Raw genomic sequence first — 15,300 nt, 5'->3', positions numbered from 1 at the left:
TTAATTGATGACCCTGAAAGGAAAAGGCAAAGAGAAATTGGGAATTCTTATGCACTGGAATAGAAAAGAAGGCAGAACATAAATCTATTACAGAAAACCAGGTTAGGTACTACTGGAAATCTAGGGATTACAAACTTATTAATGGCTCTTAGGTCTTCTACAAATCTATAGATTTGCTTTTTCACAGGTAGTATAGGTGTATTACATGGTGAAGTTGTATAAACAAGTATCCCTTGTTCAAGGAGGGAAGAGATTACAGGCTTAATGCCCTCTTGTGCCTCCCTAGCCAATAGATACAGAGCTACCCTTGGGAAAGGCTTGTGGTGTCTGTATGTTATTTGCACTGGTGTTGCAGAGGCTAGCAACCCCACTTCATTCACAATGGGCTGCCCACAATGTCTCTGGGACATCTGAGAGGTCCAGGAGGGGTGTATGTCCTGAGGTCTCATCAGATTCCTCTGAGAGTAGTAATGCCATCAGTTTTGGAGCCTGAAAGGGGGGAAGGTCAACAAATATCCCTTCCTCTCTACAGAGAAGGTTTGCACCCAATTTACTCAACAAGTCACATCCCATAAGGTTTACAGAAGAACAGGGAGATAACAGGAAAGAATGTTCAGCTGACAATGGTTCAAAGGGGGTGGGGGTGCAGATGGCACATCTGGGGAATCAAGCTGTTTCTTTAGAGTAGCCAATTTTTGCTGCAGCATTTCAATAGAATCTTTTTGGCTAGCCATAATGCTCTGATTCTTTTTTTTACTACCACATCCTCCCAGAGGCACCAATATTCCATCTGGTTAGGATGTTTTTCCTCGAGGAAAACTCTAAGATAAGCAAGCTTTTGTAAGTCAAAGTTCTAGTTGCCATTTATTCTGGGAATTCCCCTGAGTATAGCCATTCCAAATGCTCAATAATTCCTTAAGTCTCCTTAGTTTCAAACCTGCAGGCAATACCTAGCTGACTGATCATCTGAGACAAGGGAGTCCCAGGCTGTGAGAAACCTTTCCCCTCAGTCGGAGACAGACTTGAGGGAGCAATCTTATCCATGTTAGCACTGTCTTGTCCAAGGACAGCGCAGGAGCCCAACAGTACTACCCTCTCCAAGGATAGCACAGGCGTCCAGCAACACTACCCTCTCCAAGGATAGTGTGGGAGTCCACACAAACTGTCAGCTTCACTCACACTCCTTATGTGCCGGGGGAAACCGCCCTTGCTTTCAGTAGCTGTGCAGTGACACTGACAGCACTGGTGCGGCTGCGGTCCCCCTCCGGACTTCACTCACTCAAAACCATGCGCTTGGACTCACCAACAATCAGTCAGCAACAACAACAAAATCCAACCCCTATTTGGCTATACCCAGTGTTTTTGTTTTAAATTTCCCTCAAGCCTCTTAACAAAAAAATTTTAAGTAAAAGATGACTCTTACCGCCAGCCGGTCCAGCTGGTGACGGGAACAGGGAGTCGGACTGGGAGATTTTAAATGGATCCCTTACCCTCCAGATGCGCGCTGTAGTCCATTCCCATTCCCCGTCATCAGCCTTTCCAACTGGAGTTCCAAGCCATCCCACTTCTGACACCAAATTGAGGGGGAAATCTCGCTCCCCTGGGGTACAGAGCCCCCAGAAGGGTCCGAGGCCGGAGGTCAAATCAGTGACGCAGGAGAGAAACCTAGAAGGAAAAACTTTATGAATCATGCATGCAGGCTGTCACTTCCAAGAGTGAAAGCAGCAGCAATGATCAGGTATCCTATATACAGAATGCTTAGACAGTTCAGTTGTTGATTGTTCTTCTTTAACATATCAAAGTCTCAGCAGAAGTACTCTGAGACTTCTGTTCACCCCAGGAGTGCTAGAAGTAAGTTTTTACAGTATACAAAGCCACATGAGAACTTGAGTGGAGGAGTCTACGAGGCAAACCGTGACAAAGATAAGGGTTTACATGACAAATTGTGACAGACTAGGAGTATCCATGAACTTGAGATAGGAGGCATTGTAAGGGTCTTGATTAGAGTTAATTTGATTTCACTCTGATACAGGAAGAGAGGTCTGGAAAACTTTTAACCCTTACAGCAGTTTTCTTTCAGAGAGTTTTGATTTCTGCACAGTCCCCCCTTTGACACAATTGGAGTTGTTTGATTTTTTCTCCCACACTTCTGAGTCTTCAAAACTATTACCAAATATATTGTTTTAATGTCCGTACATATACATTCGGATATTTATACTGCCTAACATGGTCCTGAGTAGGGTGTTAAAAAGCTTTATTTATGTTTATGTGTACTGATAAAACTTTCATGTGGGGGAGATGGCTCTCCAGGAGCCAGTGTGGGCTGAGAGCTGGTTTTTAAGCAGGATTGCTACAGGCAATGCGCTGCCTCCCCTCCACCCCTGTTGCTGTTTTTGATAAATTTTCATGTAAACTGATGCGGAGGCAGCAAAAGCGAGAGGGTGGGGACTGCATGTAACCATGAAGGTTAACCGATGAGCCCAGGCTCATCAGTTAACAGTTTATACTATCACATCCCTAGTCCTGAGTAAGCATTATTAAAAGTTCCCACATTGTTCTTGTCAGAGTTCTACATCTATCTCTTAAGTCTCTAAAAGTCTTTTGATTTGGCTTAGCACCCCTTTTCTCCCAAATATTCTATAAACATTTTCATGTTGGGGAGTATACAGATTGGATCTGACCGGTCCCAAATGAGGTCCTCTGTCATAAGCATCTTAGCCTCTGGCCCGCCCTACTGCTGGCTGCTTCCAGCCTGCACCTGACCTTGCTGCCCTCAGCTCTGGACTCGCCGCTGGGGGGCTGCAGCCCCAGTCCCACTGCTGCTGGCCAGGCAGGGACTCCCCAGAGTTGGAGCTCCTTGCTTCACGGCCGGGGCTGAAGGTTCTTGATGGCTAGGGCCGGAGTTCCCCTCTGTGAGGCCAGATCCATTGCTACTGGTACCAGAGCTTCCTGCTGTACCATCAACTGCCTCCAGGGCCAGAGCTCTGCGGGGCTGGAGCGCCAGCCCCCCCTGCTGTGTTCCTGGTCTTCCAGCCAGGCCTCCCTATCCCTGGGTTCCTCTGGTCCAGCAACATCCAACCAGAGAGTTCCAGCTTAGGAAGGTACAACCTATACTATTTCCTTTGGCACCTTTGAAATTAGAATTCTTCTGTTTTGAAAAAAAAAATGCATCTGGTCTTTGTCACAACTAAATGTTTCTGGTTGTGCTAACAATGTGGTAATTATGTTAATCTATTCGACTTGATATGGCCTTGATAATTTTTAAATTATTTAATTACAGTAGCATTCATAATGTGCTTGACCCTTTCCAATAAATAACATAGTCCCTTCCCTAAAAAACTCACAGCTGGAACTCAGTTTGAAATCTGAACTTAAATATCATGACCTAAATGCATAAGGGATTTCCACATTATTGAAGAAAGCAATGAAGTCACTTATAGCATAATCCATCATTAATAACAAATGGCAGATTTATTGATTGGAATCACTTTGTCATCTTATGCCAAAAACCCGAGGAATTGTTCAATCCTTGTTGCTCACTATGGTATTCCAACTAGCGTATTGAACACTTCTGTCTCTTCGAATTTCATCAAGTAACCACTATTTTAATGCAAAAAAAAAACCCCCCAAAAAACAATAAACCATGCTAAATAAGAGTATTAGGAAAGATTCCATGCATCTCATGCCCAGGCTTACTAATAGTAGGGTCAAGTGATAGCTTCTGTGTTCCAAATTCATAAAACTGATTTTGCCAAAGTCTGCTCTGAATAAGCTTTCCTAAAATGTTGCATGAGTCACTGTTAAGATGGAGAAGGAAGTAGTTTGGCCCTAAGGGCTGCTGTTTGTAGTTATAATTCTTGTAGGCTTAAATTTTCATGTAAACTAAAATGTCCTTTTGAGTAATGTACAAGAAACTAGAATTTATTAGAGTTTCAACAAGATTTACTCACTCAGTTTTAGGCAGTCTTAGTCAAATGATTGGACTTTGAGATAAAGTTATCACCCAGTAATTTCATGGCCTGCATTATGCAGCTGTTCAGATCATCATAAAGGCCCTTCTAACCTTAAAAATACATGGGCCAGATCCTTAGTTGGTGTTAATTGACATTTATTTCAATGGAATGTCATGATTTTACACTAGCTGAGAATCTGACTTTTCAAATTTTTATGAAAGGTGTTTTACCAAACACAGTTTTTTGTGTATACTAAAGAAATTTAGCACGGGAGCCAGCATTGGGACTTCGGTCATGCCTGTAACACTGCACATACACGCACTTGCTTTAAAAAATTTACAGTCAGTGAAATAGATTGACTTTGAGCAAAGCTAACATGGTTTGTGACGAGCTACTTGGAAATTCAAATGTAGGCTTTGGTTGAGGGAGTGATAGGGCACAAACAATGCTAACAGTATACTACATCCTACTTTAAGATTTAAATCAGTAAGTAATTCTTGCTGTCTTAATAGAAATACTCACTATATAAGATGTGGAACTGAAGTCTGTGTTCCTGCAGCCAACCTCCCTAATAACTGGATTCAAAAGTTTGAATGCCTCTCACTTCTCTTATTGAGATATTAAATATGAATCTAGTTATGACAATTTAATGCCAGCACTGTAATTGACTTTGCTATGAATTATGTGAGAACCATCCAGCTAGTAAGCTGTTCTCTTTGGCTAGATGTTTTATGTCTGGGTGTACCATTTTTATTACAAGAGATTTAAGGGAATGTATTTTGGGAGTAAGTGATATTTTCAAATAGTGGACCACTTGTTTGGCTTTGTGATATTTGTAGCTTTTCCTATTGAAAAATTTTATCCTCAAATTCCACAGTCTCCTTGCTTTAAGTTTAACCTCAGCACATTAGTTAAAATGTCTAAGGCCACAGTTAGGTTTTCACTGGATTCCCTTTGAAATATGGTCCAGCATTTGATTGCAATATTGTATGGTGTATAGAATCATGTACTGAAGAGGAGTAATGGACAGTATTTAAAAGTGTTGCGTGACTACTACCAAAGATAAGAGGGAAAATCCATTTTCTCTACAAAATTAGGATTAGTTTGCACAGCAGGAGTTTAGTAAAATATCTATGGACAAGCAGAAACAGAAGTGACTGACTTTTCGTGGTGATGTTCCAAAAAGAGACTTTAATTCCATGGTACACTTGACAAAGAGTTTTAATGGGAACAAGAAACTGATACAGGCAGTCCCCGGGTTACGTACAAGATAGGGACTATAGGTTTGTTCTTAAGTTGAATCTGTATGTAAGTCGGAACTGGTTCCAGATTCAGCTGCTGCCACTGAAACTGACCAGGGGCTGACTACAGGAAGCTGGAGGCAGAGTTGCTCTGCCCCCAGCTTCCTGGAATCAGTCTGATCAGTTTCAACAGCTGCTGAATCTGGAGCCTGGGACAGAACAGCTGGGGCGCTGCCCGGTAGGTTCCTACAGGACCAACCCGGCAGCACCCCAACTGCTCTACCCGAGGCGTCCCGCAACAAAAGCCTGGCTTTGCTCGGGCTTTGCTCGGGTGTTCCTGGTCTGCTGGGGGGGTCCAGCGGTTTTGCTGGACCCCCCCCCAGCAGACCAGGGGGACAGGAGCAAAGCCGCCCAGGCGGCGGGGGTTCCGCTGCCTGGGCGGCTTTGCTCCCGGGCAAACGAGCAAAGCCGCCCAGGCGGCGGCTTTACTCGGGTGTCCCTGGTGGCTTTGCTGGACCCCCCCAGCAGACCAGGGAGACCGGGAGAAGCTTTTCTCGCCCCGGAGGACACAGGTGGCGACCCGCCGCCCGTGAGTTCCGGGGCGAGAAAAGCCCCGTTCGTAAGTGCGGATCTGACATAAGTCGGATCCGCGTAAGTCGAGGACTGCCTGTAGTAATTTTGATATTTCCAGTTATGATATTATTTCCTTTCCTTTCACAAACAACTTCTCTCTGTCACTTTCTCTGTCTGAGCCTTCAATTCTGAACTTTGTCTGTTGCCAGGAAAATTACCATATGAAAATTCATCACAATTCTGACTTGATGGAAGTTTCAATTATGCATGTGAGGACTGTTAAGGAAAAATCATTAAATATAGATATTTTGGTAAGCTGTATAAATGGTAAGGCAAACTACGACTGAAAAATTTAAAAAAGGAGTTTTAAGTAGTTTTACTTTTTTTTTTTTTTTTTTAAAGATTGGCAGTCCCCTTGAACACACAAAACACGGGAGCATAAGATTACTAGAAAGAGCTAAATCTCACATGAAAAAATGGCTTTTAGGAATAAGAAGTTGAGAAATACTGCGTTTCTTGCAGTCTTGTTTTGAAACTAGAATAAATAACTTAAATCTCAGTGGGAGCATTGCTTACCCAAAAGTATGCAGGATTAGGCCACTATGTCTCTTCCTGAGACAAAAATTAAATTGATCAGTTGAGTTTAAAATAATTCAGAATATTGTGGATAGGAAAATGGTTTAGAAATCTTGTTGCTTTTTTACAGTTGCCTATTATATAATAACTAGCCAAATAGCCCGTCATAAGACAGGATTTTCAAGTCTCTCCTCCACGTCAGTCTTCTCTCCTGAGTCTCCAGTCTCTCATTCTGTGTGTGTCTCTCTCTCTCCTCCTCCTCCTACTTCCTCCCCCCTCCTCTCAGTTCTCCTCCACCTCCTGCCTCTCTCTCTGACTCTCTTCCACTTCTCTCACTCGGCTCCTCACTCCCTGTGCTGCATGGGGGGTGCAGAGCCCAAACGGTTGCTTGTGCCACTTCCTTCCATGCGGCAGCCTGGCTGAGCGGCGCAGAAGTCAGCCGAGAGCCACGGCGGGAGGCGAAGGGGAGTGGGGTGATGTTTATGGCCAGGGGGCGGGGCCTGGAGCCACTGTCACGCCGCACATCACTGCCCCGCCTCCCCTTCGCCTCCCACTGTGGCGCTCGGCTGACTTCTGCGCTGCTCAGCTGGGCCGCTGTGGAGGAGTAAGCGGTGCAAGTGGCCGTTTGGGCCCCGCCCTCCCCAAGTAGCATGGGCCGCCTTGAGGGAATAGCCAGCATTTCCGGCAACAGCACTCCCCCCAGAGGGAACAGTCAGCATTTCCGGCAACAGCACTCCCCCCAGAGGGAACAGTCAGCATTTCAGGCAACAGCGCTTCCCAGAGGGAACAGCCAGCATTTCAGGCAACAGCGCCCCCCAGAGGGACACTGCATTTTGGCGTTACAGACTCTCAGACACTGGGCTACTATATATATGATGTGCCATTCGTAACATGAAAATCTCTCAAGGTTTAAGTGTTTTTTTTCTATATTGTGGCATGGTGATGATTTCTCTCACCCAAACTGACAAAAATGTAGATGTGAGCATGGAGCTGAAATTGAGTGTGTGTGTGTGTGTGTGTGTGTGTGTGTGTGTGTGTGTGTGTGTGTGTGTGTGTGTGAAAGAAGTGTAAGAATTGCTGCAGTGGGACTGAATTTAACTCTGCAGTCCCTACTAAGACAAAATGTAATATTAAAATTCAATTGATGGCAAAATGGCTCAGCGGGAACTTGACTGGATCCTATATTGGGAAGTAAAATTATTTGTATGTTAAACATTGGTAGTGTTGTAGGATACAGAGTGCAACAGGTCACCAAGAGCCATAAAGAACTTGTTCAGATGTGTGGGAGTATTAGTAGACCATGTGCCACCATTTTAATCATGGTAATGTAGATCTGTTTCAAGCAAGGGTAGACAATACAATGCTTAAAATACTGATAACTGCCAAAAGCCCTGTAGAATTTGAATGTTTTATAATAAAATTTTGTAATAACTTTTAACCATCCAAGGCCCAACTCTGGTTGCAATGAGTGACAGAGACTCAAAATAAGGGACATCAAACAATGATTTATGCAGGAGCCTTAAAATGTGTGACTTCTTCCTTCTCTCTAAAGAACTCTGTCTATAATCTAATTTTCGTGATTTTGAATTTGTTGTTAAATAATTTTCTGCAGTACGAGGGGACACCACATTTTAGGATGAAGATAGGCACAAGCACAAACCTTGGAAAATAATATTGTCGTTATTTCTTATATCTCGTGATTTTGAAGGCTTGGAGTTGGTGAAACGTCCTGGATCATTTCGGAGTTGAAACATACGGCACGGAAGAGCTAGGGCCGTCGGCAGTTAAGAGTTGCCTGTAGAGATCAGCATTCACCAATATTGGCAATAGCCTGAGGCCACCATCCTGCCCATGCCTCCACCGCTGTGCACCCGGACTTCAGTGGAGCTGTGCACCGGTCCTCAGCTAAGCACGTGTCGGTTTGGAGAGCATCATGGAGCTTTGTTGCGTTGTGCTCCCGGCGCATCCAGCTCCCGGGCCCGGCCAGTGTCCGCCCGCGCTCACTCTGGCTCTGCCAGGACGTGAGCCCGCGTTTACACCGCATGGAGGCAGAACCGATTCGCTCCCGGCTGCTTCGTCACCCACCTCGCCAGCAAACCAGCCCCGCGGCTTGTCCTGCGCGCGGAGCGGGGGGGCTGCTCCGCCAGGGCAGAGCGCGAGAGGCGGGGACACGGCCGGCCGAGCTGCCATCAAGGCAGGGGCGCCCGCCCACTGTGCTGGGCAAGTCCCCCGTCTCCGCTCCGACCGCCGCGGCGGCAGCAGCTGCTCCTGGGCTCCCTGCGCGGAGTTGGGCTGCCCGCCCGCCGGCCCAGGGCAGAGGGGGGAGCGGCCCGCAGCGCTTGGAGTGGGGCAGCCGCAGCGGAGCCGGGAGATGCCAGCGGCGCGGGTGAGTGGCAGCCGCTGCTGCGGGCTGAGGCGCGTGTTGGCGGGCCAGCGCCGGGTGAGGCGAGCGGGGGCGCTGCTCTCACTGCCCTGGGGAGGTGGGGGCAGAAGGAGACTTTGAGGCGTTGCTGGAGCCGGAGCCCTTCCCTGCCCCTTCTCCCCGGGCAGGCTGGTGCAGAGAATTTCTCCTCCGTCCTGCTGCTCGGCGAGCGCAGGACACGTCCCTCGCCCTAGGAGCTTACAGGCTCAGTGGTCAGGTGGCCAGAATGGGACCCGTCACCCGCCTAGGGACTGGGAGCCTCATGTCTCCGCTGCAGCATTAGGCCAAGCTGGCCCCAGCTGGCGTTAGCAGCCCCTGGGTTCGTTAACCTAGGGCTTGAGTGTCTGCCTCATTTGTAACCCCAGGACCTGTTGAACCCAAGTTGGTCCCAACCAGCAGCTCCATCTGCACTGTATTATGGGGGGTCAACCACCTCCATCCCAGACTTTCTAGTGTCAGGGCTGCATTAAGGAAGGGGCTTTAGAGACTGCAGCCCAGGGCTAAGGGGGGAGGGACCTGAAAGAAAGAGCTCTGGACTCCCTAAAGTACAGATCTTTTTGTAGGATCCTCTTTGTGAGGGATTCTGGGCTGAAGCCACTAAATCCCCTGCACTCTGGCCTTGCCTTGCAAGGGAAGGGGGATGTGGCCCTTCATGCTGCCATTTTCCCTCACCACCGCTGGGCTGATGCTGTATTGCCCTAGTGCCAGGGGAAGTTCCATCCGTGCTGCTCTCATTTGCAATGGGAGCTGCATGGGCCATGCTTGCAATGCACGGAGGGCCCTTTCCCAGGGGCACACAGTGCACTGAGATGCACATGGACTCCACAGCCAGCTGCTTTGGGTGGTGTGTAGGGGCTGAAGGTCCTGCTGGGCTACTGGCTGGGAGCCACCTAAGGTAAGTGCCTCCTGGCCTGAGCCTACACTTGGCACCCCATCACCTCTTGCACAAATGTTCCCTCTAATCTTTTCCATCCATGTGCAGAATGAATTTCGTTATGTGCATCTAGACATGTGCAAATGTGCACCACGAGGAAAAACAATAACCTAGCTTCTAATGTTTGATTTCTTCATAGTGAGCTGTTTTAGAAAAGGACAGAACACCATGTTAGAGCCACGTCTTTCGTAAAACTACTGATTTTAGCTTCAGAAGGCTTATTGACCTTTCGTGATAATTTGTCACAAGAGAGCAAAATGCTGCAGACACAAAACATCCCTCCCCCCGTTTTTTTCTGTGTTGTCATATAGGTTGAGTAAAGTTGTCATGAACATTCATCCTGCTATCCTAAAACAAGTATTCTGCCTCAAGTCTAAAACACTGAAAATAGTTTAGTTGATGTGCTGAGGAAAGATGTGACCTGAGAAATTTTCTCCATATGAGTTCATATGAATGGGATTCTCATTTGCTTTGTTTTAGTTAAATTCAGAATTTGAATGGACGGTCTAACATAGATTATACACTGAAATGGAGATTTCCTTACTCTCTTCTTTGGAATATACATTATTTTAGGAATGTGTCTGCATCTTTTAAAGAGACAAGGGTGGTAGGGTAACATCTTTTATTGCATGGGTTCCCAAACTGGGGGGCATGAAGAAATTCCAGGGGGGCACGAGGTTCAACAAGTTTTTTTGAGGGGGGCATGAGGGTTTTTCAAAAATCAGAAAGGGGGACGTGATTCTGAAAAGTTTGGGAACCACTGTTTTATTGGATCAACTTCTGTTAATGAGAGAGAGAAGCTTTCAAGCTACATTTGTCTTCAGATCTTCTGGGTCTCTTGCCATTCAATATTCTCACTTTTAGGAACTGTTTTTAGTTTTAGTTTAATTGATTCCTGTACCAACTATTTGTATATAATATCTCCTCTGTGGGATTTGCTCCAGCACATTCTTAACTTTAAACCTACAGTAGCCCCATTGAAACAAAGGACACTGGTTAAATTAAGAAAGTGCAATTCTCTGTGGGATCAGGGTCAGAGGGCTCAGCATTTTGCAGAATCAAACCCTGGGATTGTTCTTGCAGTTTTGCCTGAGTAAGCCGTGTGGAGTCACTCAGTCCCTATGGGGTTGGTCCACACAAAAGCTGGGAGCATGCTTACCAGTGCAAATAAACAGACAGGGGCTAATTCTGCTCAAGGTATGCTGAAAATAGCATGCTGAAAATAGCATGCTGAAAATAGCAATGTGGCTGCAGCAGCACTCATGGCAACAAGGGGGAGGTGCATGTAGTAAACAAGATTAACCGAAAAGCCCAGGTTTATCTGTTAACTGTGTAGTCGTCTACATCAGTGGTCCCCAACCCGGTGCCTGCGGGCGCCATGGCGCCCGCTGGGTCATTTGTGTGTGCCCGCCGACAACCTGGGCCGGCCCTGCCCGTGGCGCACGGGAGGCGCCGGCCCCAGGCGCTCGACACGCACCGGCACCGGGTGTGCGGCGCTCGGGCGGCCCCAGCCCCGGGACATATGCGGGTGCGCGGCGCTCGAGCGGCGCCGGTGCCAGCCCCAGGCGCGCGGCTCAGGCGGGAGCACGCGGCTCGGGCGGCAGCGCCGGCCCCGGGCACAAGGCGCTTGGGGCGGCCTCGGCCCCGGGCGCAAGGTGCTCGGCCCTGGGCGCAAGGCGCTCGGGCAGACCCGGCCCTAGGGCACATGCCGGCGCCGGGTGCAAGGGCATCCCAGTCCCCTGGCGTGCTCCCGGACGCGCGGCCCCGCCCCCGGGCGCCCGGCACATGAGTGGCCCCACCCCTGGGCGCCCGGGAGCCTCTAAAGGTTGGGGACCACTGGTCTAAATGTTGACATCCCTACTATATATTTGAGAGAGTTTGTCTATGTGTCTTATTGTCCTGCAGCCGAGGGACATGCATCCTTCCCCACCTGTGCCCACAGGAGTTGCAGTGGCCATAGAGAGGTGCTTCTCACCTGGTCCCAAGCTGCTGCTGTGAGAGAGGACTGGGATCCCCAGGACAGCCTGCATACTGAACCTCTTATTCCCAGCCCCAGCCTGAAGCAATGATTTAAATTATGAATCTTATTTTCCAAAAAACAAATATTAATTTTGTTAAGGACCTGAGCAACACCAGATAAATCTTCTAGTTCTTAATATGAGACAAATCTTAACCTTGAATACACATGTGAAGCTTCCATTAACTTCAATGGAACTGTGCATGTCTCTCATGATGGCAGTATTTGATCTTAATATATTAGTTTCTTCCCATTAAGATTCTGTTAATACTTCACTATATTCTTTCTCCTCTTTTATGGATTAAAGAGCAGGAACCGTATCAGAAGAAATACAGACAAGCAAACATAAACGTGTCAGTGATAGTTAAAAGAGAAAAAAAACAGGCATGGAGAATTCTATGGCTTAGGTTAGGACAATCAACAAATATTTACAATACAGAGCAAGGTAAGGGAAGCTGGGTCACCCTAATCCCGTGGTCCCCAACACGGGCGCGTGGCGCTTGGGGCGGGGGGCGCTGGCCCCGGCCGCTTGGAGGAGGGGGAGAGGCGCCGGCCCCGGGCGCGCGGCGCTTGGGGGGGGGGGCGCTGGCGCCGACCCCGACCCCGGTCCCTGGCGCTTGGAGGAGGAGGGGGCGCCGGCCCCCAGCGCACGGAGCTGGGGGGGAGGGGGCGCCGGCCCCGGGCGCTTGGAGGAGGGGGGGGGCACCGCTATGGGGGGAGCACGGCAATGGGGGGGCCCCGCCCCCGCCCCCTGGCGCCCGGCGGGCGAACGGCCACGCCCCCTGGCACCCGGCCACCACCACAGGTTGGGGATCACTGCCCTAATCCTTACTAAAAGAAAGGAAAACACGTTTTGTTGCTGAGGAGAGAGAGTTGACATATACCTACACAAGTGTGCTATTGTACACTTGATTATTCTGACCATTTTCTGAATATAAACTAGTTTACATCTGCTTACACAGTCCATACGAATTGTGCATGCTCCCACTGGCTGTTCAGTTGGTTGCAGGCAGAGGTCACCTGTTCCGTGCAGGATCCAATCTTGGTTGGTGGGGTGGAGACCTCCTGTAAATGAAATTCTTCTGCCGATTGGCTCACCCTCCAGTGGATCCTTTCCTCTTCCTTCGCTTCCTATATTAAGTCTGCAATCACCCCCATCTAGTTGTACCATATGGGAAATGGTAGGGTGACTAGCATTAAGTGCTACCTTTTTGCAGAGAAGATGTATATCATCTCTTCTTATTCACCACCTCCAATTGCTATATGGAGATGTTCTTTACCAAGTTGATGTATCCTCACATAATTTCCGGGCTGTCAGCAGGGGATGCTTGCTCTCTGCTGTTGTCAGCCCACCTAAGGGAAATATGCTTTCCCAAGATGTCAGGAAGACACTGTCTTGTCTGCCATCACCCTAATTTCCCTGGCAGCATGGGGTAAGAGGCAGACATGGGCTTCCAACAACAGTGTAATGATTGCCAACCACAAGCTGTGTGCTGGTTTTAATACCACTTACCTGTTACTGTTTTTCCTGCTGCACCATTCTGTGTAGCTACATTCTCCTGAACTTACTATTTCCTTTTCTGCCCCTGTGCCTATTTTCCGCCCACCTGCACATGCTCTTTTTCCATCCATCCTATTCCTCTGTCACTTTCTCTGCCTCAAACCAATGCCATCCGTACCCCTATCCAACTCCAGAATGTCTCAGAAGTAGCTTGTTAACAGCTCATTTATTTTTAAAAGTAAGGATGAAATCCTGGGTCAGTTTTATTCAATGGCAAATTTCTGTTGATTTTTAACAATCATGTCTCTACCTTCATCTACTGCCTGCACCTTTAAGGACACCTCGACACAGCAAGTAGGTACCTGTGTCTGGCCTATACCAGCCAATTTGGGCTCATGGGGATCTGGCTCTGGGGCTGTTTCGTTGCTGTGTAGACTTCACCTCCAGCTCTGGGATCTTCCCATCTCACTGGTCCTAGAGCCTGGGCTTCAGCCCGAACCCAAAGTCTGCACAGCAGTAAAACTGTCCAACTGCCCAAGCCCAGGTCAGCTGGCAGTGGACACCTAGTTGCTTTGTAAATGTACCCTAAGTGTTGTACCAGACATACCAACATCAGCATGTGACCTGCTGGAAAGTAACCTATCAGCTTGTGCATCATGTTGAGTGTTTTCAAACTGACCCTCTTCAGGTTGCTTATGTGATCTAGTGTCTCTCTAACAGGTCTTCCTATCTACTGTTGTCTTATTATTAATTGTGTTACGTGGCTCTAGCCATCCTATTCGAGCCTCAGGGACCCATTATGCCAGGCACTGTATAAACAAGTAACTAAGGAAACAGACTACCTCAGCATGCTTGCAATCTAAGGGAAGGTCTACAGTATGGGGGAAAGTTGATTTAACCTACACAATTTGAGTTATGTTAGTAGTGTCACTCAAGTCGTAGCTTAGATCTGCTTACCATAGGGCCAACACTGCACTGGGTTGCTGGGAGAAACTCATGTCGTTCTGGTGGAGTACTGGAGTTGACCTTCAAGATAACAGTGGTTGATTTAGTGGGTCTTCACTAGACCTGCTACATCAATTCTCGGTGGATCAATCTCCATAGCTTTGATCCACCCAGTAGTGGAGAGGAGTCCTAGGTGTTAGATAGGATATGACAGGAGGAGGAAAAAGATAAAAGGGCGATAAGATGTAATAACACAATTAAAATTTAGTAGAAAAGCAGAAATCCCCAGAAGACTTATAAAATTGCTAAAACAGGACTTGATTCTGCTGTCCTTGACTTAGTCAAAAATCCTTTTGGCTTAGCTAGTGTAAGGATTGCAAGATCATGCCCAGAAATAACAGATGCAGAGAGAAAAATGACAGTTAAGGACATAAAAGTTGAGGCATCAGGATGTGCTCTTTTTATACCCTATATTAACAAAGGATGGCTCTGAGTAGCATTGGGTTCATTAAAAATAAGCACTTGAACCTTTTGGGAGTGTGTGTGAATTAAAGGGAATCAGTTCTACTCAATAAACATTTTTACTGTTTTTTTTATTTTTTGCTCTCCAGAGTATTATATTTTTTCCTTATTAAACCTCTGCAGGTAAGATCCCTCTGTTTTATAAGGAACTGAACAACTATTTAAAGGTCACTTCAAATTGCCTGTGCTGATCCTTGCATGGTCTGACTCTTCCAGCTGCAACAAAATTAACACATGAATCCCTGTGTCTGTAGCTTATTGTAATGTGATTCTATAGTCAACTCTACAGATGAGTCTTTTTCAGAGTTAAACATGAACGTGTTTAACTAAATTGAAAACTAAATTTTTCCATTTCCTTTATTTAGCTTTCCTTTGCCTGATCTATAAACATGTCCATGGATCTGCTATGTAAGTAAAGTTCCTTTCTAAAAATGTTAATACTACATGACTTTATCAGAATGCTTAGGATTGATGTTTCATTTTAAATTGAAGAACTATTTTTATGTTGGTGTTTTCTGTGAGACAGCTGGAGTACATTATTGTTAGTGGAATAAGGCACTAAACGTGATTAAAGATGTGAAAATCAACGGAAGTCACAAATTCATTGAGATATCAA

At 47.0% G+C, this 15,300-nt stretch overlaps 1 protein-coding gene and 1 long non-coding RNA gene across 3 annotated transcripts in view; one reads left to right on the top strand and one right to left on the bottom strand.

Moving 5' to 3' along the window:
• Positions 1–763: 763 nt before the first annotated feature.
• On the bottom strand, positions 764–8,650 carry LOC149524690 (uncharacterized). Its single transcript, XR_016349193.1, has 2 exons — positions 8,004–8,650; positions 764–1,665 (listed from the first exon to the last, which is right to left on the bottom strand). It is a non-coding gene; the product is annotated as an uncharacterized LOC149524690 (long non-coding RNA).
• Positions 8,591–15,300, top strand: part of PLAGL1 (PLAG1 like zinc finger 1) — a 37,588-nt gene continuing 30,878 nt past the window's right edge. Inside the window, exons 1-2 of one of the 2 annotated variants that reach the window (XM_075924326.2) lie at positions 8,591–8,729; positions 15,050–15,092. In XM_075924326.2, coding sequence (XP_075780441.2) covers positions 15,074–15,092 — 19 coding nt within the window. In that variant the 5' untranslated portion in view covers positions 8,591–8,729; positions 15,050–15,073. The remainder of the gene's footprint in view (positions 8,730–15,049; positions 15,093–15,300) is intronic. The other variant, XM_075924327.2, reaches the window with a different exon arrangement.

Source organism: Pelodiscus sinensis, chromosome 3 (assembly GCF_052426305.1).
Source record: "Pelodiscus sinensis isolate ZL-2025 chromosome 3, ASM5242630v1, whole genome shotgun sequence".
NCBI lineage: Eukaryota > Metazoa > Chordata > Testudines > Trionychidae > Pelodiscus > Pelodiscus sinensis.
Note: the sequence above shows the minus strand (reverse complement) of the source record. Positions and strands in the feature narration are given on the sequence as shown.